At 35.3% G+C, this 20,591-nt stretch overlaps 12 protein-coding genes across 12 annotated transcripts; 5 read left to right on the top strand and 7 right to left on the bottom strand. All coding sequences in view use genetic code 12, as the record gives it.

Annotated features, from left to right (window-relative positions):
- Nucleotides 1-206: 206 nt before the first annotated feature.
- Nucleotides 207-3,056, bottom strand: VPS16 (tethering complex subunit VPS16; the record flags this gene model as incomplete). The annotated part of the gene is made up of 2 exons (XM_064999804.1): nucleotides 207-2,947; nucleotides 3,032-3,056. The coding sequence occupies 2 exons, from the start codon at nucleotides 3,054-3,056 to the stop codon at nucleotides 207-209; spliced, it is 2,766 nt and encodes a 921-aa protein (XP_064855876.1).
- A 257-nt stretch (nucleotides 3,057-3,313) lies between these two features.
- Nucleotides 3,314-5,335, top strand: MSD1 (aspartate--tRNA ligase MSD1; the record flags this gene model as incomplete). Its single annotated transcript, XM_064999803.1, has 1 exon — nucleotides 3,314-5,335. One exon carries the CDS (start codon nucleotides 3,314-3,316, stop codon nucleotides 5,333-5,335), a length of 2,022 nt encoding a protein of 673 aa, XP_064855875.1.
- Nucleotides 5,336-5,482: 147 nt separating this feature from the next.
- On the bottom strand, nucleotides 5,483-5,818 carry ELC1 (elongin C; the record flags this gene model as incomplete). The annotated part of the gene is made up of 1 exon (XM_064999802.1): nucleotides 5,483-5,818. One exon carries the CDS (start codon nucleotides 5,816-5,818, stop codon nucleotides 5,483-5,485), a length of 336 nt encoding a protein of 111 aa, XP_064855874.1.
- A 171-nt stretch (nucleotides 5,819-5,989) lies between these two features.
- Nucleotides 5,990-8,092, bottom strand: BEM4 (Bem4p; the record flags this gene model as incomplete). The annotated part of the gene is made up of 1 exon (XM_064999801.1): nucleotides 5,990-8,092. The coding sequence occupies one exon, from the start codon at nucleotides 8,090-8,092 to the stop codon at nucleotides 5,990-5,992; it is 2,103 nt and encodes a 700-aa protein (XP_064855873.1).
- Nucleotides 8,093-8,495: 403 nt separating this feature from the next.
- On the bottom strand, nucleotides 8,496-9,995 carry DASC09_062160 (uncharacterized protein; the record flags this gene model as incomplete). The annotated part of the gene is made up of 1 exon (XM_064999800.1): nucleotides 8,496-9,995. The coding sequence occupies one exon, from the start codon at nucleotides 9,993-9,995 to the stop codon at nucleotides 8,496-8,498; it is 1,500 nt and encodes a 499-aa protein (XP_064855872.1).
- Nucleotides 9,996-10,344: 349 nt separating this feature from the next.
- On the top strand, nucleotides 10,345-11,335 carry DASC09_062150 (F-box protein; the record flags this gene model as incomplete). Its single annotated transcript, XM_064999799.1, has 2 exons — nucleotides 10,345-10,361; nucleotides 10,429-11,335. 2 exons carry the CDS (start codon nucleotides 10,345-10,347, stop codon nucleotides 11,333-11,335), a joined length of 924 nt encoding a protein of 307 aa, XP_064855871.1.
- Nucleotides 11,336-12,582: 1,247 nt separating this feature from the next.
- On the top strand, nucleotides 12,583-13,922 carry DASC09_062140 (actin-related protein 1; the record flags this gene model as incomplete). Its single annotated transcript, XM_064999798.1, has 3 exons — nucleotides 12,583-12,636; nucleotides 12,722-12,786; nucleotides 12,863-13,922. The coding sequence occupies 3 exons, from the start codon at nucleotides 12,583-12,585 to the stop codon at nucleotides 13,920-13,922; spliced, it is 1,179 nt and encodes a 392-aa protein (XP_064855870.1).
- Nucleotides 13,923-14,465: 543 nt separating this feature from the next.
- DASC09_062130 (histone H4) lies at nucleotides 14,466-14,777 on the bottom strand (the record flags this gene model as incomplete). The annotated part of the gene is made up of 1 exon (XM_064999797.1): nucleotides 14,466-14,777. The coding sequence occupies one exon, from the start codon at nucleotides 14,775-14,777 to the stop codon at nucleotides 14,466-14,468; it is 312 nt and encodes a 103-aa protein (XP_064855869.1).
- A 481-nt stretch (nucleotides 14,778-15,258) lies between these two features.
- DASC09_062120 (histone H3) lies at nucleotides 15,259-15,669 on the top strand (the record flags this gene model as incomplete). Its single annotated transcript, XM_064999796.1, has 1 exon — nucleotides 15,259-15,669. One exon carries the CDS (start codon nucleotides 15,259-15,261, stop codon nucleotides 15,667-15,669), a length of 411 nt encoding a protein of 136 aa, XP_064855868.1.
- A 406-nt stretch (nucleotides 15,670-16,075) lies between these two features.
- Nucleotides 16,076-17,656, bottom strand: DASC09_062110 (serine/threonine protein kinase MEK1; the record flags this gene model as incomplete). The annotated part of the gene is made up of 3 exons (XM_064999795.1): nucleotides 16,076-16,573; nucleotides 16,654-16,866; nucleotides 16,949-17,656. 3 exons carry the CDS (start codon nucleotides 17,654-17,656, stop codon nucleotides 16,076-16,078), a joined length of 1,419 nt encoding a protein of 472 aa, XP_064855867.1.
- A 996-nt stretch (nucleotides 17,657-18,652) lies between these two features.
- FCY1 (cytosine deaminase) lies at nucleotides 18,653-19,105 on the bottom strand (the record flags this gene model as incomplete). The annotated part of the gene is made up of 1 exon (XM_064999794.1): nucleotides 18,653-19,105. The coding sequence occupies one exon, from the start codon at nucleotides 19,103-19,105 to the stop codon at nucleotides 18,653-18,655; it is 453 nt and encodes a 150-aa protein (XP_064855866.1).
- A 412-nt stretch (nucleotides 19,106-19,517) lies between these two features.
- JID1 (Jid1p) lies at nucleotides 19,518-20,411 on the top strand (the record flags this gene model as incomplete). The annotated part of the gene is made up of 1 exon (XM_064999793.1): nucleotides 19,518-20,411. The coding sequence occupies one exon, from the start codon at nucleotides 19,518-19,520 to the stop codon at nucleotides 20,409-20,411; it is 894 nt and encodes a 297-aa protein (XP_064855865.1).
- Between the last annotated feature and the right edge of the window lie 180 nt (nucleotides 20,412-20,591).

Below are 20,591 nucleotides of genomic sequence, written 5' to 3'. Positions count from 1 at the left end.
ATAAAGAAAAATCCCACAGGTGATACGGATTTAACATAAACATCACATGAGGGGGTGTACCAAACAGCACGGCTTTTAGTAGTAATCTTTTGATGTTTCATGATCTTCCTGCAACCAATTAAGCGAGCTCGTACAGTTTATTATCCTTGCGAAGCATTTGGTGTATTCATAATTAAAATAATAGGTCTAAATAAACTGCACAATCCCTAACTGAGCTTTCTAATGTAGCCTTCGATCAGTTGGGTCACCACCGCATTGGGATGTGATGTTGCTTTATATAGTTTGAAAATTTCCTTCAAATGTACTAAATCCTTATTTTTAAATGCTTCTTCACTGGCACTCTTAAAGTTTCCGACTCGCAAATACATTTTGATTCTTTTCGTGTATCTAATTGACCCACCAATCAAGTCAATATAAAGACCCGCTTGACGTATCGCGTTGTACTTGATGCAAATCTTATAGAATGGTTCATATCCTATAGGGGATTTTCCCGAGTTCGCAAATGAATATAGCTCAGTCCATTTCTTAAATTCGCTTAATTTTTCAATCACAAGGAAATAGTATCTTTTCTCACTCACCTTAAAGTCTTTTAATATCTTCTTGATCTTTTTGTTGACAAGCGAACTTGAAGGAATGGAGGAATCAGTTGATGAGCTGTCATAATTATTGATAAGAATTAACAAGCACAATGTTTCAATAATAGATTTGCCGAAGAAATTCAAATTCGTGAATGTTTTTTGCAATGACTCTTGGGTTTCAACCAATTTAACTTCTTGTTTCAAGTATTTCAAATCATCTGAAAAATCTTTGTTGCTGGTCTTGAGTTCTTCGTACATCTTGATGGTACTAGTCAACAGTTTTTTTTTATTCGCAAATTTCATCATAATATCCGTCAATTCAACATTATTGGAACTATTGATCAGTTTAATATCATCAAGCGGTGAAGACATATTCTTCAACTTCACTGAAGATAGGTTTGTATTAGCAATTAGATCTTGCTCGGTTTTCCCGATCAATCCAAGAATCAAGTTCAAATTGGCAATGGTTAACTTTCTATCAAAACTAAGATAATAATTCTTCAAGAAATACCAGTTATTCAACGATTTCATAAGGATCTCCCAATAAGCTAGAGCAATTCTCTTGTTATTAATAATTTTCAAAAAGTCACTTAGTGATAACTTGTTCTGTAAGAAAAATAGCACATATTCAATTACCTTGAAGTTCATAGTTTCTTCAGCTTTGGTAACCGCTAGCTCATCCTCTTCCATTTCAATCAACAATGGGATTTTTTTACTAGCGCTTGGCTCATAATTTATCAACATTATTGATAGATTAGACCTGCCTTCTTGATATGCTACCCTACTAACCTTTTCGTAAGAAATATTTTTAATTTTAGTTAATTTGTTCAATAATTGCTCCAATAAACTATCGTCGTTCAACTCATTTGAATTTTTGATTTTTGAACAACACCAGTCAATGTAAATTAAATCCAATGGTAAATTAAGATACTCTGAGATCCTGATACTGAGAAAGTGGTGCTTTCTTTTCAACAATAAGTTATTCAAAAGAATATTCAAATCAGTTTTTTCAAACTCTTGGTATGTCAAGAACATCCCAATTTTGTATGACCTTATTTGATTCAATATCTTCAAGTTTTCAATTACTTCAATCATATACTGGGAATTATAAAATTCCTTGTGTGATTTAGCAAAAGATGCTGCTTTAAGTAACTTTTTTTGCCAATATTGATCGAATTCTTCGGTAGCAACACCGATACAATTATTGATTGCATCATTCAAAGAGTTTTTGATAATTGCAATATTCTCAAGTGCTGTAATATTATCAGTTGGATTATTGGAATTTCTCAAGTCAATTGAGTCCAATAAAATAGAGGAAGGGGTAGTTGAACCGATTTTAAAGATGTCAACGGTATTCTGTGGTATTCTGCTTAAAAACTCTAATCGCTCATTATTCAAAATTCGTAAGCCATCAAACTCTGTGAAAAGATAAACATTGCTGTTGAAATAAAAGCTTAAATAATCATCTCCTGGTCCAATAACTTTGAGCTCATCATTATTCAAAACAATCACCACAACATCATTCCCGCACCATTTTAAGTCATTTATATTTTCATTTTCACTCAATTGAAAAGCGTTCAATGTTCTTGTGAAATCGCTAGATACAATGTAGACTTTCCTGGTTGTAGTAGAATATAACGCAACTAATTGGTTATTAGGGCATACGGAAATAAACGAGTAAGGTCCGTCAATGAGCAGACTGTCGCGTAATGAGACATCATCAAGATTATATAACTTCTCACCTAATCCGACAAGAATCTCGATATTTTTATTATATTTGCTAGTTGGAGGTACAATATCCCAGCATGAGATATCGGCGTCTTTTGAACTCCCAGTTTCATCTCCTGGGCTATCAAACGACAATAATCGTGGGTATGGGCTATCTAGGTTGTTGATAAATATGAAAGAATTATTTCGAAGTCTCGCCACGAATCCAGTATTGTAAAACTTTACATCGCTGACTCCGATTGATTCTGATTCGAACCCCAAACTGAATTCATTAAAATTATTTTCAAAATCATAATAGTTTCTAATGGTCCCATTTTCCAGAACAACAATGAGACATTCTTTGCTGGACCAGCCAAACTGTACAACCTTACCATTTTTACTCTCGTCCCATACAATGTTGTATATTTTTTCTCCTGATCCCGAAAACACTTCCAAATTCTTTAAATTTGATTGATTAAAGCTCACTGCATTGTAGATATTCCCATTCGTAGAACCTAACTCATGGTCCTTCAGATATAATGCTATAGCTGTGGAAAATGGTGCTAAGGATATATTGTATTTGGCTAAATTCATTTCCTCACCCCATGTCAAATTGTAACAAGTCCTAAGTCTGTAAAACACATCATTTAAGCGCTCCCAAGCTAGCAACGGTTAGCTGATAAGTTCTGATTAGAGTTCACTGATGGATGGTAAGGGGTAATAATAACAATAATAATGATACTCACACAAACTCGGATTGGCGGTGACCATTGCGATACTACTAATTCCTCTGGGTATGTATTGTCTACTTTCTGATAGTCATCAAATGTGTCTGTTTGTTCTTTGTATTTTTACACACGCAATGTGCTTAGTCATGGCGCTGTACTTTTCGCTGAAGAGGTTACTAATCGCTGACACAGTCCCGGAGAATTGGGACGAAAAATCACTAATAATGTAACGAAAGAAGCATTTTTTCAAAATAAAATTGGTAGTGGAATATTAAAGAAAAGAACATTGAAAACGTTAGAATGCTATCCAGAATCTTACAGGCGAAATTTTCTCTCCCGCCACAAAGGCTTCTTCAGGCTAACTTTTCTGTTTATTCAAAACTACAGAAAGAATTAACTGTTCCTGAAAAGATCTCCACAGTTGAGAAATTTCAATTTCCGAGAAAAACACACTCCATTAACGATATTGCAAAGAATTATCTGAATCTCAAGGACAATCAAATTAATGTTACGGTGCATGGTTGGATAGATAGCAAGATCAAAAAGATCTCTAAGAAATTGTTATTTGCAAACTTCAGAGATACAGATGATGGAAATATTATTCAGATTATCGTGAACAACGAGGAATTAGTGAAAAAAATCAACAAATTCAGAGTGGAAGACGCTGTTGCCATCAGCGGTACCATCGAGATGCGTCATATGAAAGGAGATGAGGCAGGTCAAGCTGCTGTTTGGGATTTGAAAGTTTCGGAGGTTCAAAACTTGAACCATGCTAGTGTCATCGCATCACAGCTAGAATCCTTGAAGAAAAGTAGTCCGTTTGATTTTCCTCCAGAATATAGATACTTGCAATTGAGACAACCTGAATTCCAGACAATCTTGAAGAAAAGATCCTTGGCTGCTAATACTATCAGATCGGAACTTATAGATCAAGGATTTGTGGAGGTGGAAACCCCATTATTATTCAAATCTACTCCGGAAGGTGCAAGAGAATTCTTGGTGCCAACCAGGCGTAAAAACGCTTTTTATGCTTTACCACAGTCACCACAGCAATATAAACAACTTTTGATGGCATCTGGGGTTCCAAAATATTTCCAAATCGCTAAGTGTTTCAGAGATGAAGATTTAAGAGCTGATAGACAACCAGAGTTTACCCAGGTCGACATGGAAATGGCGTTTGCTACTCATGACGACGTTCAAAATGTCATTGAAAAATTAATATGTGCAACATGGAACAAAGTTAGAGATTTGCCTATTTTCGTCCCTGTTGGTGATGAATCATTGGAAGCTTTTGATGTGATCAAGCATGAGCATTTCCCAAAATTAAGTTATATCGATGCGTTAACCAAATATGGTATTGATAAGCCAGACTTAAGGTCCACTCTAAAATTTCAAGATGTTTCCGGTTATTTCACAGATATTGAAAACAAAGATTTCCCTGTGGTCGAAGCTTGCGTTTTGAAAAACCCACCAAGTGATGCCGAGGCATTTGAAAAATTAGTTGACACCAACAACTTCAAGTCCAGAGTGCCAAATATTTGTGTAATCAAGACTCAAGAAGATTTGAATGAGTGCCTCAAAGACATAGATGTTGCCACGGTTGATGAATCAAAGATTCCCGAATTACAATCTCTCTTGAATTTGGAGATTGGTGACATTGTTGCATTTTCTACTAGAGCGGAATTCCCATATGAAAATCCAACACCTTTGGGTCGCTTCAGACAACAAGCTATTGATGCCTATCCAGACAACTGGAGACGTAAAATAAATGGTCAGTCATTGGAAAATAAGGATATTTTTGTGGCTTCTTGGGTCATCAACTTCCCACTTTTCAGTCCAGATGAACCAGAGACTGTTCCTAACGCCAAGTACCCACAATACGATTTTGACAAGCTTGTGTCAACTCATCATCCATTCACAATGTTACAGTTAGAGGATTATGATTATTTGTTAAATAAAGCCGATTTCACAAAGATTAAAGGTGACCATTATGATTTGGTTGTCAATGGTGTTGAGCTTGGTGGTGGTTCGAGAAGAATTCACGACACAGATTTACAAAACTACATTTTCCATAATGTTTTGAAAATCAAAGAACCAGAAAAATTATTTGGTCATTTATTGAAGGCATTTGAATCTGGCTGTCCTCCGCATGCTGGTTTTGCCATCGGTTTTGATAGAATGATTGCCATGTTATTAGGACATGCAAGTATTAGGAATGTTATTGCATTCCCAAAAAATCAATCTGGTAGTGATGTCGTCGTTGGAAGCCCAAGTAAGGTGAATGATGAAAGACTTAAAGACTATAAGATCAAAATTAGATGAATAATCCTTGGATAATTTCGTGTTTATAGATATTCCACTTGTGTATAATTGTATGTCAAAGCTTTAATATAAATCCAGCTAGAGAAAGGCATGATGGTACCCAAAGTTTTGTACTCTGAAATGGTAAGGTTTCCTCGTGGAGTGATACTAAATATTCAAGAAATCAGCGGCAACTAGCAACTCTAATGCCATCTCTGTCGGTATTTCGAAGTCAGGTACATCGTCCTTATCACTGAACTTTTTATGGTAATATAAATAATCCACCACTTTTTCTAGCAAAAATGAGTCCATTTCTCTTAACACTATCTTATTCAATTTACTTTCTTTAAATTCGAAGCTTTCATCAAGCATCGATGCCAATGTTGGTGAAATCTCTGCCAATTCTCGAAGGATGATAAATTCAAATCCGTCTGAAGACACCAATTTCACATACTTGGATCTTGGTTTTGAATCCTGTTCGATATCCGATCCTAAGTCCGACATTCTATTATTCAGTTCTCTTAATGGCTATTTTATGTCACTAATTTCTTTTGTCATGATTGATGTTTTCGCCTTTATTTTTTTGTTTTTTTCTGCATATTTTTTTTTTTGTACTTACAGACAGGGGTGGCAGGGGAGATGGGGGTGATGTTTGATACATACATTACCTACTATCTAATCAGTAAATTCATTAGATTTTTTCAAAAATTGGTCAAACTGTTCCTGGATATCATCAGAGACTCCTTGCTCCTTTAAAAACAAGTTCATCTTGATTGTGAAAACTCGTAAGTTATTCTTCAATCCCTTTTTGAAAAAATCTTGCGACGTTTCTCCTTCAACACTTTGAAATGAAACCTTCAAAAGATTGACTATTTCAGAGAGAGTATGATCTTTTAGTAAAAAATTTTTGATTTCAGGCTTACCAATAGATACCAAAATGGTGAGTGTGATAAATCTCTGACTCAAATAACTCGCAGTCAGTATCGTTGGTCCACTAGATGTGGCCAGATTTTGGAAGCTCATTGAAACATCTTGATTCTTAGAATCATTTTTTTCCAAAAATAATGAGTCCAAAAGTGCTTCAAATGTTTTATTGTCCACTTTAACATTCTTTGTTGTTATATTATTTATCAAAGTTTGCAAGGTCTCGATAATCTCTATTCTGGCTCCCTCATTCAATTCCTTAATTCTATTTGGCACATTTTCATTTTTAAGCGAGCCACATAATGATAATATGATATTGGTGGAATTCTCAAGGAGCCATTCATAACTTATGGTATCATCATAATTTGGGAAATTTCTGATGAACGTGTTTAAAAATTTGAGAATCAATGATAAATTAACTCTTGCAAAGAATACGCTATTAAAGTTGATAAGAATGATCTCAACCAAAGAGCGAAAGTTGTCTTTAAATTCATTGACGAAACTGGTTTTGATTTCTTCGTTTTCTAAAGTGAATGCAGATGAAGTAACTAGCAACTTTAATAAGTGGAAGAAACTTTGGTCTAATAAAGGTTCAGTGAAAAAAGTTATCTCTTTTTTAAGGTTAGTGACGGCTTCTTTTTCTTCTTCATTGAAATCTGTCTGAGGAGAATTCATTAACCTGTAATAGTTTTCTGGGGCATTTTTTGGTCGAATATTTTCGAATATCTTCCTAACTAAATGTGGCTCTTTCAATAATAGAGCGTCTCTATCAGTTGAATTAGTTATTGAGTTTGCCAAAATAAGAAAAGAGGAAGAAATCAAATATCCATTTGTAGAATTAGTGTTCATCTCTTTCAAAGCCAAATCGACATTATTGCGATTGTCATTGTTCAAATTTGAAGATAAGTTACCGATCACAGCAAAGACTCGTCTATTAATTTGCTTCATGGTGTTCTTGAAATCCTCAGGTTTATTCTCTAGTTCATGCTCAAATGTTTCAAGGCCACACAATAGGGCAAACAATTCCTCTTGTGGTGCGGTACTGACATCAAGCTTATCGTAGTCAGATTCAAGAAATAGAAACTGGGATAAATTAAGAAGAGCTGTCAAAAGGTCGTCTACTTCTTCTTCATCATCTAAATCTTTCGCCAAAACCAATTGCGAAAGTACCCATATCAACCCGTTAATATCGTCGAGTTCGATCGTGATATTCAAATCAGAAAATCTTGAAGCTGAACAAGCATAAAAGCTATTCAAGATTTCGAATAATCCATTAGAATCAATGATGAACTCGTATACCTCATCTGGTTCGCAAGAAGCCAAATTAATATTGGCATCCTTAATATATCTCAAAAAGTACTTAAACAAAACCGTCAACAAGCCATTTTCGAACAACATATTGAATATTTGGGCAATTGTTTTGCTATCCTCATCTTCTTCTATGGCATCATTCCCGAAAGTAAGATTTTCCAATAATATCATAATTCTTTGACCGTATCGATACTCAGTTGAGAAAAGATCCTGCGCCAATAATTTTTCCAAGGCTTCTGCAAATGCTTTGCTCTCGGCAACTAATAATCTGTTACTATCATTTTCGGCAATGAAGTTTACAAGGACTCTAAGAATTTCAAGATTTAGTAGAACAGTTTCATCTGAAGTTTCGCTAGAATGGGCATTCAAAGAGTTGAGTAGGCTACTGATGTTGGAAACAACTAGGGAATTTGATCTATTAGCCGAGTCCCTCAACTCCACGGCAAGCTCCCCAAGATAGTCGATATATAATGAAACCTTTGAAGAGTCATTCAATGACAAATTTTCTAAATTTCCAACAATAACATCAATAGAGGAGACCATTATCGATGTTTCCTTGTTGGTTTTTTAACAAAGGTATGCCCCACGTAATTGGAATTTTGGTTTGGAATTTTTTATTCTTGGCTTCCGCCACTACGATCAAATCTTACTGCACCCAAACATACGTGGAGTCAGAGACGTATGTCTTTAGGGATTGCAAACTCCAAACGAAGCATGAAACAAATATTTAATTAGATTCTTATATAAGTAAACAAGAAGAAGAAGAAGAAGAAGAAGAAGAAAAAAAAAAAACACCAAAAAAACCACAAACACAAACACAAAAAAAAAAAAAAAAAAAAAAAACTAGAAATGAAAACAAAATAACAAATTAACGTGAAACATAATATATGGAAAAAAGTAACATCAAACAGGACGTAAAAAATATGCGATTTATAAATAATAATTATTAGGAATGGCTTTTATTATCATCAGTAGGAAATTTGTTTCCATCAAAGCTCTCGGAAAGTATAGGATTCATGGAAGAATTGGTGTAGACTGAATGAGCTCTTGAAAATGTCAGTGTTGGAGTGTTTATCAATGGTCTAACATGCTTGTTATCATAAGCTGTGGTCTTAGTATTTATTAAGAAGCTCTGCAAGTTAGAATCCACAGGAAAGATATCCTGGGACTCTGATTCTTCGAGAGATTGTTGCTCAACAACAACTCTTGGGACGTTTGAATGAGAGTCTGTGACAATATCTCCTACTTCTCCATCCTTACCATTCATGATATCGTTGATACTCAAGTAGAAAACACCGCATAAAATGAAACAAACCCCAGTAATAATCAACCCGATTTCTAACATGGTCAATTTGTTGAGCTGGTCAAAATAAATTAACCCATTCAAGATATTTATCATGTTATACACACAAAAAATCAAAGGGAACATTATTGAGCTTGAAATAATCTTTAAACCTAAATTCAAGTAGTACACTTGCATAATAGCACAAAAGATCCAGCCAGAAATGATTAGCCAAGATTGGTAACTTTTAAGGTCTTCTAAAGTATGTTCAGTAATGGCAATTATCACAAGTTCAACCGCTGATTTTGCTAATAGCAAGGCGTGAGCTGACAAAATACCACAAACTACCCCATATAAAGTACCTTTAACAAATAGCACATTGTCCACCTTAATGCAGTTCGCCAAGGAAAGAATTGAAGAAAAATTCCGGGTGTTCTTGAGTTTTAGACAAATGGTAGAAAAAGATCTAGTAGCACAGGAATTTGAACCTTTGGTGGCCACAGTTGGTAGTAATGGGTCGGTCTCGCTCGAAGCATAATCTGAACATGAGCTGACCTGTTCTGTTTCTTGTACACAACCGTGATTATTGGCACTATTTATTGAGTTGTAACCACCACATGATGATGCAGATTCTTCTATATCACATTCTCCGATATGGCCAAGAAAAGTAATATATAAAAGAATAGACACCAACAACCCTATAGAAAAATAAAACCAAATAAGAAACGGTCTTCTATTCAATAAAAGCAACAACTCCTCTAAATTATGGTTTGGTTCAGGAATTGATCCAAAATAAGCAATGAAGAAAGCTCCGATACTAACAAGCAATGTTCCTCTGAAAGTGAACTTTGTAAACACTTCTTGCAAAATTAAAGACCCACATATTGAGTTAAACACTAATCCCACAGCCTGCAAGGGACTCAAGACTATCAAAGGCAATGTAGATATCTGGATACTAGAGCCAACCACATTGGACATGATGAAAAGAAAGCAGCCAAGTCTCCAAAGTCGACGTCTATATGGAGGCCTATGATGTTCCGATGACGGCTTAGCGTCTTCTAGAAGATGTGACTTCCGTTGTAGAGTTAGTCCAATTGACTGGGTAGCCAAGGAAATAATCCCCACTAGGCACCCGATCAATATTGATTTTCCTGAGTTTATCATCGATCAATATATTCCAGTATCTATTATTTATTGTTTGATTATTGTTTTTTTCCTTTATCTTTTTTTTAACCTGGCAAGGCGATTAGTATTTATTGATGATTCAGCTGTGATTTAGCAAATAATGGCAATATATCCCTTCTGCGCAAGATGTCTCCCTTCCCTTTCTCTTCTGTGGTTGTAGAAAATATCCAGTAATACTCCAATATATAAATCAGTCAATATTCCGCAACTGCCGGCTCGTGTGAGTCTTTGGGTACTAATGCCTTCAATCACTGTTTATCAAATGTTTTGGAGATGTTTCAAAAAAAAGGAAAAAAAAAAAAAGATGTTTGTCACGTGTAGTTTTGATATGTACCATATTGTTGGGTATTAAAAAAATTCTTTATTTTTATAGATCTTCTAACAATGTTTTATGAGTTACCAATAATAGTAGGATCAACAGTATGGGATTTTTGTTGCCGGGGAAGAAGATCAATAAGATATACCAGAGAAAAATAAGGGAGGTTAGAAGACTACCAAATGCCAACCGGTGGAGCAAGGAAAATGTGAAGAGACAAAAGCTTCTGAAAGGAAACGAAGCCATACTCATAAATATTGTGAAGAAATCTGTTTTGGAAAGACTACCTGCTGAGATCTTATTGGAGATCTTCTCTTTGCTACCTGTGGAAGATCTTGAAAAAGTGGTGCTCCTAAATAAATATTTCTTCTCAGCGCTAAAAAACTCGGTGTATTTGGGTTGCAAAATCGTGGATAACTACATTCACACACTACCCAAAAAAAAGAGCACTCCAGAGGATCCTATGGTTCGAATATTGGATATAACTGTTTTGAGCTACAAGTTTGTAAATCTCCGAGTTTTAGAAAGCGTAGCGTTTGATACGGTACTCCAGAAGGAGAAGTTAGGTAAATGTATTGAAAAAGGATATATTTCCCGTGAGAAGTTTATTGATTTTCCAGAGAGGTTTTACCAAGAGAGCATTACAGCTGACACTATCAAGCTAGCAGAATATCTTTCCGAAAGCAAAAACTTAAGATTCTTTGATAGTGATCGAGTTTTTATGAACGTGTGGATGAATTATCAAGGAGACCGAGAGCAATTGTTTGACACTCTCGTCAAATGTTTGAAAGAAAAGCATATAAGTGATGCAGGACCTCTTATTTTGGCATTGCAAGACCAAAATTTTAGGTTGTGTGACAAAATCATTAATCTCCTCTCTGAAGAGTCCCCTAAAGCTTGTGCTGACGAAGTATGGCAAGCGGCAAATAGTGAAGGTAATCCTGATGTGTTGGATTATCTTTTACAAACACCTTTTCAACCTTTTATGAAATTTGGCTTTTGATTTATTCTCTCCTTTTGTGATTCTTGAAAAGAAATCATGATGACTTTTTTCCTAATCTCCTGGTGAGATGAGGATTAATAATTTATTCTATATTCTATTTCAATACACTTTATTATTCTTTGCAAATTGAAACTTCCTATACTACAGTAGAAAACGAACTTATATGAAGACAACCCGAAGGTTTTGTTGTCTATAGAATCTTTTTTTTTTAATTCATATGGGCTATGCCTTCTGCCTGGGGCATTAACGAAATCGAACTGCTCGAAAATGTAACTATTCTCCTTTGGAAAATAATTGTCAAACTGATTTCAGAAATAAACAATACGTAGTTGATGGCACTTACAGTAAACGAGCATTTTAATAGATAAAAAAAATATTTATTGATTTATAACTTGTCAGACTGCCACTCACGCCCACCCTAGGAGAACTCCTTCAAAGAAGTATGTTCAGTAGGGTCGAAATCATCGCTCCTTTCTAAAGTCCATATAATGAACCGTTGAACAAAAGAATAGTAAGAAATGTAGATGACTGGATCAACTAGGATCACAGAGCAAGCTATTTTCAAACCTCATTCTAGAGCATGAGGGTTATTGCCTCATCAACCAAGTTGGATTCAGTGGCTCTTTTGAAGAGTCAAAGAGAGACGTTACCTATAGAAATGATCCTACTTTTGAAGGTGTTAGTTTCCTGAATCCAAGGGATAATAGTATCATTTTAAAAAAGGTAATACTATTGTGGAAGTAAAACCATATGGGGGGCTACTTACTGAAGTACGTCGACAAAGAAAAGAAACATAATCAAAAGAATTGTAAGAAATCGAGGATCACAGGTCCTTATATAGTGAAAAAGTAGTTACAGCTTTACCCGCACAACCAAAAAAAAATTTTCATATGCATACTCCAGTTCCTTGGTGTCTGGCATTGTACCTTGGTTTTGGTTGTCCAGCAGAGTCCAATGTGAAATATTTTCCTGAAAATTTTTAAACCTTATTCAAAAAAAAAGAGTTCTTATTGTTCGGGAATGTAGTTTTTTTAAGCAGTTAGCCGAGCATCTCATTTCCAATTCCCTACAGCTGTAGGGTGTTCACTAGTGAAAGGATGGGCAGGCAACATTTTATTTTCTGTGTCAATGCACGTGCTGTGTCATGTGCCTATATTTTCATTTGATGTTGTATCTCTATCAAATCAATATACGTAAACAAAGGAAGAGTTAAGAATCAAGTGACATAAACAACTCACTACCAAATAATGGACACTGATCCCTCGCTGATTCTACTAAACCAGCCGATTGTGATTGACAATGTATGTTCAATAAGCAGCTTTCCCTTCGTTCTTGAAGCACCGATGCTAATGATATGAAAGGGTATACTAATAGATCAATTTCTAGGGTTCAGGGACCATCAAGGCTGGTTTCGCTGGTGAAGAAAGACCCAAAAGTTTCGCCCCAGCAATGTATGTTTTCATCTACTTTTTTCATTGTTTTTCACATCTGTGACTTCTACGTTATGGTATACTAACTGATTGGTAGTATTGGGCGACCAAAATATTCTAAAGTGATGGCAGGGGCTGTCGAAGGCGATAACTTTATCGGAAATAGCGCTCAAGAAAATCGCGGATTTCTTAAACTTAAATATCCAATTGAGCATGGTATAATAAATAACTGGGATGATATGACGATGATATGGCAGTCGATATTTACAAATGACCTTCGAACATCCAGCGAAGAGCATCCCATTTTGCTTACGGAAGCGCCGTTAAATCCAAAAGTAAATAGGGAGAAATGTGCCCAGATCTTCTTTGAAACGTTCAATTCCCCAGCCCTTTATTTCTCTATTCAAGCAATTTTGGCGCTTTATGCTTCTGGTAAAACCACTGGCGTAGTTATTGATTCGGGGGATGGTGTTTCGCATGTCGTACCAGTATATCAAGGGTTTTCCATGTCCAGTGCTATCAAGAGGATTGATATTGCCGGCAGAGATATTACCGAACAGTTGCAACTATTGCTTAGAAAATCCGGATACATGTTTCAAACTTCAGCAGAAAAGGAAATTGTTCGGACGATAAAGGAGAAAATGTGCTTCATATCTAAAGATCCAAAAAGAGATGAGCATGACTGGTCGGCATTTGCTTCGATTGGTCATTCGACAACAGCAGAGACAGATTTACCAAGAATCAATTCGTTTCAGCTACCGGATGGTAAAATCATTAAATTGGGTCCTGAGTGCTTTAGAGCTCCAGAGATCTTGTTTAGGCCAGAAATCATAGGATCTGAATTTATCGGTGTTCACGATATGATCTTGGAGTCAATTAATAAGATAGACTTGGATTTGAGGGACTCGCTATACAAGAATATTGTGTTAAGTGGGGGCACGACATTAACAAAAGGGTTTGGCGATAGATTATTGTTAGAATTAAAAAATAACTCTGCCAAAGGCACGAAAATTAAGATATATGCTCCTCCAGAAAGGAAATACAGTACCTGGATTGGGGGATCAATCTTGGCTGGGCTAAGCACTTTCAAAAGAATGTGGTTTACTTATAGTGAGTACCAAGAGAATCCAGATATAGTTCACACAAAATGCTTATGAATGTTACCGTTTTTTCATTGATAGAGAGTTCAGATATTTTCGATAGCTGATAATTATTTACTGTAAATCCATGATAATGATAAAGAAGAGGGGTATGACAACAATCTGATATTGTTGCTTTTTTTTTTTTCGTCATATCTCAGGTTGCTCAACATAAAATACATTAGTTGAAAGATAAGCGATTTTTGAATGCGAGTGACCATATCAGTGAATACTCAGGGTAGGATTTTGGCAATCATACAAACTTGTCTAGAAGCGTTAATTTTTCACTCCTTATATTTGACGGCCTTTCTTGCAGCTTTAAATTGACATCATTCTGATACCACAAATAGATAATACTATTAATGTACCTAGTGAACAATAAAATAATATTTATATCAATCAGTATATACGATGAATGCAGTTTATTTACATTTTGTTTACATTTTCATATCATATAATAAAACACATAAAACATCACATTAGATTAATCCCAAAACCTACATCATAATTAAAAAGAAATAAAACACAAAAAACGAGAAATAGAGAAATAGAATGAAGAATTTAACCACCGAAACCATACAAGGTTCTACCTTGTCTCTTCAAAGCATAGACGACATCCAAAGAGGTGACGGTCTTTCTCTTAGCATGTTCAGTGTAAGTAACAGCATCTCTGATAACGTTTTCTAAAAAGGACTTCAAAACAACTCTGACTTCTTCGTAGATCAAAGCAGAAATACGCTTGACACCACCTCTTCTCGCCAATCTTCTGATAGCTGGCTTTGTGATACCTTGAATGTTATCTCTTAAAATCTTTCTGTGACGCTTAGCACCACCTTTACCGAGACCTTTACCACCTTTACCACGACCGGACATTGTTATTATTTGTTATATTTATTTAGATTAGATTGTTGATGACACAACAAACAGAATTGAGATGATTAAAAAAGTCAGGGGATAAGTCTCTTATAACATATATTTTTTTTCCTGATTTTTTGCCACCCGAGTAGGAGAAGCAAAAGAAAAAACCTTACACCATGGGCTGTGTTTCCCAATTTGGACGGCACAGAGAAAAACTCATCACTGAAAAAAAGCGCACTGGGCAATTGTGGTGGTCGCGCACCCAAAATGTATGGTCATCTCGGTGCGTGCTGGCACGGAGTGTGCTGTAACATGTCCCTTCCCCACCAAATGCAGCTGCAATGGGGACATGTCCCAGCACGCATGCAAAATAGCACACAAGTCGGGAAAAAACTAAAGTGACAGTTATATAAAAAGACTGCAATACCATTTTTTCTGTGCCACTGCTTTTTTATTTATTTATTTATCATCACAATAAAAACAATATAATTTAAAAATGGCCAGAACCAAGCAAACAGCAAGAAAGTCCACTGGTGGTAAAGCCCCAAGAAAACAATTAGCATCCAAGGCTGCCAGAAAGTCTGCACCATCTACTGGTGGTGTCAAGAAGCCACACAGATATAAGCCAGGTACCGTTGCCTTGAGAGAAATTAGAAGATTCCAAAAGTCCACTGAATTGTTGATCAGAAAGTTGCCATTCCAAAGATTGGTTAGAGAAATTGCTCAAGATTTCAAGACCGATTTGAGATTCCAATCCTCTGCCATCGGTGCTTTGCAAGAATCTGTTGAAGCTTACTTGGTTTCCTTATTTGAAGACACTAACTTGTGTGCCATCCACGCCAAGAGAGTTACTATCCAAAAGAAGGATATCCAATTGGCTAGAAGATTGAGAGGTGAAAGATCTTAGTTATGTGGTATTTTAATTTTTATTTTCTGGGTTCTTCGGTATTTTTCGTTTATTATTTTTTGAATTTTCTTAGTGTATAATAGCTTATTACGTTTATTTTAAGAGTTTTTGATCTTGTAAACTTTTTGATGATAGTATCTATTTCAAATTTTTAATCTTGCAATGGTTTGATTTGAAGCTTCTCCTTTGGCGCTCTTCAAAACAGCAATTATAGGAAGAGCGTAAGCATTACTCGAAAGTAGCAACCATTCGTAACGGGCTTCACCTATTAGAGCTTTAAGCTAAAATCATATGTATTATCTTGATTGTGAAAATTGAAGCTATGATTATACGCATTATTTTGTTCGCATAGATAGATTAAAAACCAACTGTTATTATTATGATAGCAAAAAAGAAAAAAAAAGAGTCAATTCCTTAGGATCTTGCTGCGATAAATCATATCCAACAATTCACGGTAATAATCTAACCAACTATGATTTAAACAATCTTCACAATCAAAACGCTGTACTTGATCCAATACTAATAAATGTTTTATTAAATCTTGAGCATCAAGACTGACTTTTTTCCATTGACGTTTTCCAAAATCCAAATGACAATTTCTTGAAGCTTTAATGATATTGCGTTCTTCGCCATCCATGTAAAATGGGGAAATTCCGCTAAGAATAATGTGCAAAATTACCCCAATAGACCACATATCACATTTACTGGTATATCCAGTTTGAGAGTTAGGTGCTCCATAATTATCTGAACTATTCAATAATCCGACCTCAGGAGCAGTGTACTCGCAAGTTCCTACCACGGTTTTCATTCTTTTGTAGCGATCATCATATTTAAAAGCTGTGCCAAAATCAGTGAGAACAATTTTACTCAAGGATTCTGGTGAAGTGAGAAGGATATTATCCAACTAACAAATGTCATGATAGTTAGTATTTCTAGATGTGGCAATTCAAGTAAATAAAAGGAGATTTTTATTATTACGCGTACTTTCAAATCCCTGTGTACAATACCATTGGAGTGAAGGTATCCAACAGCTTGAAGAATTTGATACATTATTATTGCACAATCTGGCTCACTTAAAGCTTTTAAGTGTTCGCCTCTTGCTAAATAAGAAAATAAATCACCACCACATATCAATTCTTCGAAAAGGTATATTTTGCCATTCTCATAATGACATTCAAATATCTTGATAATGTTAGGCTATTGGTTCAATTAGTTAGTACTCCCATTATAGATACCGAAAATAAATTGTATATGTTTCTCATATGTGTGGGTTCCATACATGGTTCAAGCTACTTAATAATTCGGCTTCTCTGATTTGAACTTCCATATTAGACGCCTTAATAACTTTCACGGCACAGGTCTTTGTCAAAGACATTTTATCAATATTTTTGGCGATAAACACACTACCAAAGGTGCCACACCCTACTAATCTATTGGATATATTCCACTTTGATGATACTGGTTGAATATCGATAACATTTGATTGCAGTTCTATCAAGTTCTTGAAATAAGTTCTGTATCTCAAGACAAATTTTATCACTAACTTGATTTCTATAGTGTCGCCATCCTCCAATAATACGATTTCATTCTTTCCAACAAGTTGGTCATTAACGTATACTCCATTTAAACTAGTATCTTTGAGGTAAATCAACGGGGCAGAATTTTCTTCGAATTGTATTGGCCAGATAGCGCAATGTGATTTTGACACGAGGATCTCATTTTCAAGAATGAGATTATTATTCATTGGGTTACGACCAATTTTTACAATATCATTCTTGGAAATTTTATAGATTCCGCTATTATTAAATGTTTCTTTGATATTTTTGACAATAATTTGATCTCTAAATGAAAAAGAAAGCTGCTTGTGATTATCTTGTAATTCTAAATCGGACCCGATTTTTAACTGAATCTTCTTGATTTGATTCATATCGAAGACTAAATACCCCAATGACTGAGTGGGTTTGATGTCAGGCTTATTGAGCTCCATTATGACAGACCTTATTTCCAAATTTTTTAGTTACAAGATGATATTCAGGAAAACTTTGGGAGACAAAGGAATAAATCAAAGCATTTTTTTTTTTTCATTATCAGGCATTGAAAAAGCCTTGTGCAATAAAAATTACGATAATGAAGAATTACAAAAGGGCGGTTAGAAACCAAACCAATAATCGGAGAGAATATACTGAGTAATTTTTTAATCATTAGCATTATCTGTATTATTTGATAATATATCATATGAGTTTTCAGAGAAAGTGTTTTCGACTTCGCTGGACAAGGCTAGCCTACAAATAAATATGATACTTTATTTAGAAGGAGAGTTCCCAGACTTCGCTTTGTTATTATTCATAATTTGTTTTAATTCTTACAAAATCCATTATTTCAGATGCTTTTGAGACTAATTTAGATTAAAGAGTAGGATATTTAGATTCTCACTATTGTTGATAAAAAGATTCTAAATGACGCGTCTTTTTTTTTTTTTTTTTTTTCCAACATGATAAATTTGAAGACAGGAGAGAATATAATAATTAAACCAAAAACCTAAGTATACAAATGGTTTTTCAAAAAGGAGGACCTTTATATGTAGACAAGGGAGGTAGATGCACATTTTGAGTTAAATTAGGTGATAAAAATTCTCGACATGGAGGCACCTTTTTAAAGTGACTAAGCTGTTTCCAAGATTAAGAGATAGCAGAAAATTCTAAATATCAATGATTAATACTACAAGATTTATTAAAAATTTCTATATTATAATCTATATAAAGAAGATTAATACTAAAATAGACCAGCACCTATCTATATGGCCACTCCCCAACTCTAAACGATAAGAACCAAATATGAAACAGAAAATCGTTCTATTGACACATATGAAAGATCATGGCATCAATAAAAAAAAAACAAGTTATCAAAGAATCTGCTGTCCAAATAATCTTCATGAAGCAATCTTAGGCAGCAAAATATGCAATGTTATCGAGAATCAATAACTTCACACACCGATATCTTCGTACCAATCAGTTGGTCTTTCTTTTATGAATTTGGCCATGATATCTTTACATCTTTGATCTTGAACATTGATCAACTCGACACCTTTTTCTTTCAATAAGTCTTCGGCACCCAAGAAATTGTCGTTTTCACCAAATACCACTCTACCAACCCCATAGAGCAAAGCGGCCCCGGTGCACATATGACATGGACTAAGGGTACTGTACAAAGTACATTTCTTGTAGACAGACCCAGGCAATCTACCGGCGTTTTCAAGGGCTGAAGTTTCCCCATGGAACACCGCTGACCCTTTTTGAATTCTTAAATTATGACCTCTGCCCAAAACTTTGTTGTTTTCATCAACAAGACATGATCCAATAGGGATCCCACCTTCTTCATACCCCTTCATGGCCTCTTCGTAGGCGATCTGCATTCCAAGCTCATCATCAAAACCCATGGTCTATTAATTAATCTATTCAGTTTTTTATTTGTTATTGGCTTATCAGACAAATCTTCCTATAAAAGAATTCACATGAAAACGGTGAATTTTCCTCGAGTCAGCCTCGTCGCCATAGGATGATATGTGCATAGAAATACGTCATTATACATGAGGTATTGTGAGCCTATTAATTAACCACAAGAAAAAACTGACGATGAGATAAGCTTAGATCAATTTCTAACAAAAAAAGAACCACGTCGATAATAAGAAGCCCAGGCCGCGGCTTCAATTGTTATTCATATCTGGATACTAAATTAATATTCCTCCACATTATCCATCAAATAAATAAAGCCAAAACATAAAATCGCAAAAAAAACCAGCAGCAAGCTACCTTTCCCACAGCATTTTTATCTACAAGAAAAACCTAAACATGCTCACGATTTCAAAAAGATTCTCCCGAGATTCTCTAATATACCAAAATATTCCCAGATTATCCCTAAATGCTTCAACTATCAGAAGGGCCTCAACGATATCTGATAAACCGGAAATCCCATCATGGCCCCTGTCGTCGAATCCCACCCCCTATGAGATCTTGGGATTAACACCATCGGAGATTAACGACTCAAGACTTCTTAAACGGAAGTACCGGGAGCTTTGCAAGACTTATCATCCGGATCTTTCGAAATCTCGAAAACTATTGAACCGCAAAGGTGAGGAACTCGATAACAAGGCCAAGGAAGCGCGTTTCAAGCAAGTGAGCACTGCGTATAATCTACTCTGTGATCCGACAAAGAGAAGCTGTTATGATCGTTTTCAAACCGGTTGGGAATCAACTTCTGGAATGGGCTTCAGTCAACAAAAATACACCGGCACTGCTAACTATGCTTATGCTCATGCTCATCGTTATAATATGCATGATGATAGATTTTGGCACGCTGGAAATTGGGAGGACTATGCGGATGTGAAGAACAAACAAGACCCAGATGATCCGATTTTCAAATCCGAGTTGGCGAAAAAGAACAGAGAAGTGTTGATTATGTGCTGTGGATTGATGTTGTTTTTTGGATGTGTGCAAATTGCGTACGCTTTGGATCGGTACCATGCAGAAATGAATGCGGTCGAACTCGGTAATATCTCAGCAAATAATAACTTGTTGTTTGCTTATATAAATCATGGGCTTGGATTGGATAAATGGTCACGGCTAAATCACTTTTTATGGAATAGAAGATATGCAATGTATCGCGATGATGAGGAGGAAATGGCTAGACAGGAGGAAGACGATAACAAATTGGTAGAATCTTTGAAGGAAAAACGGCTGGATTGATGAATGGTTTTCAGGCGTCCTATTTATAATATATTAATTTTTTTCCTTTTTTTTCTTATCTTTTTTTTCGTTAGTTTTTGCTATTTCTGTTCATGTTATTTTGCGTTTTGAAATTTTTTACAGCCGAGATTTTTTTGATGTACTACTTTTTCTTTTTCCCCAAAAAGAACATTGTAAGAG

The sequence above is a fragment of the Saccharomycopsis crataegensis genome, assembly GCF_037102585.1.
Source record: "Saccharomycopsis crataegensis DNA, jcf7180000000098, whole genome shotgun sequence".
Lineage (NCBI taxonomy): Eukaryota > Fungi > Ascomycota > Saccharomycetes > Ascoideales > Saccharomycopsidaceae > Saccharomycopsis > Saccharomycopsis crataegensis.
Note: the sequence above shows the minus strand (reverse complement) of the source record. Positions and strands in the feature narration are given on the sequence as shown.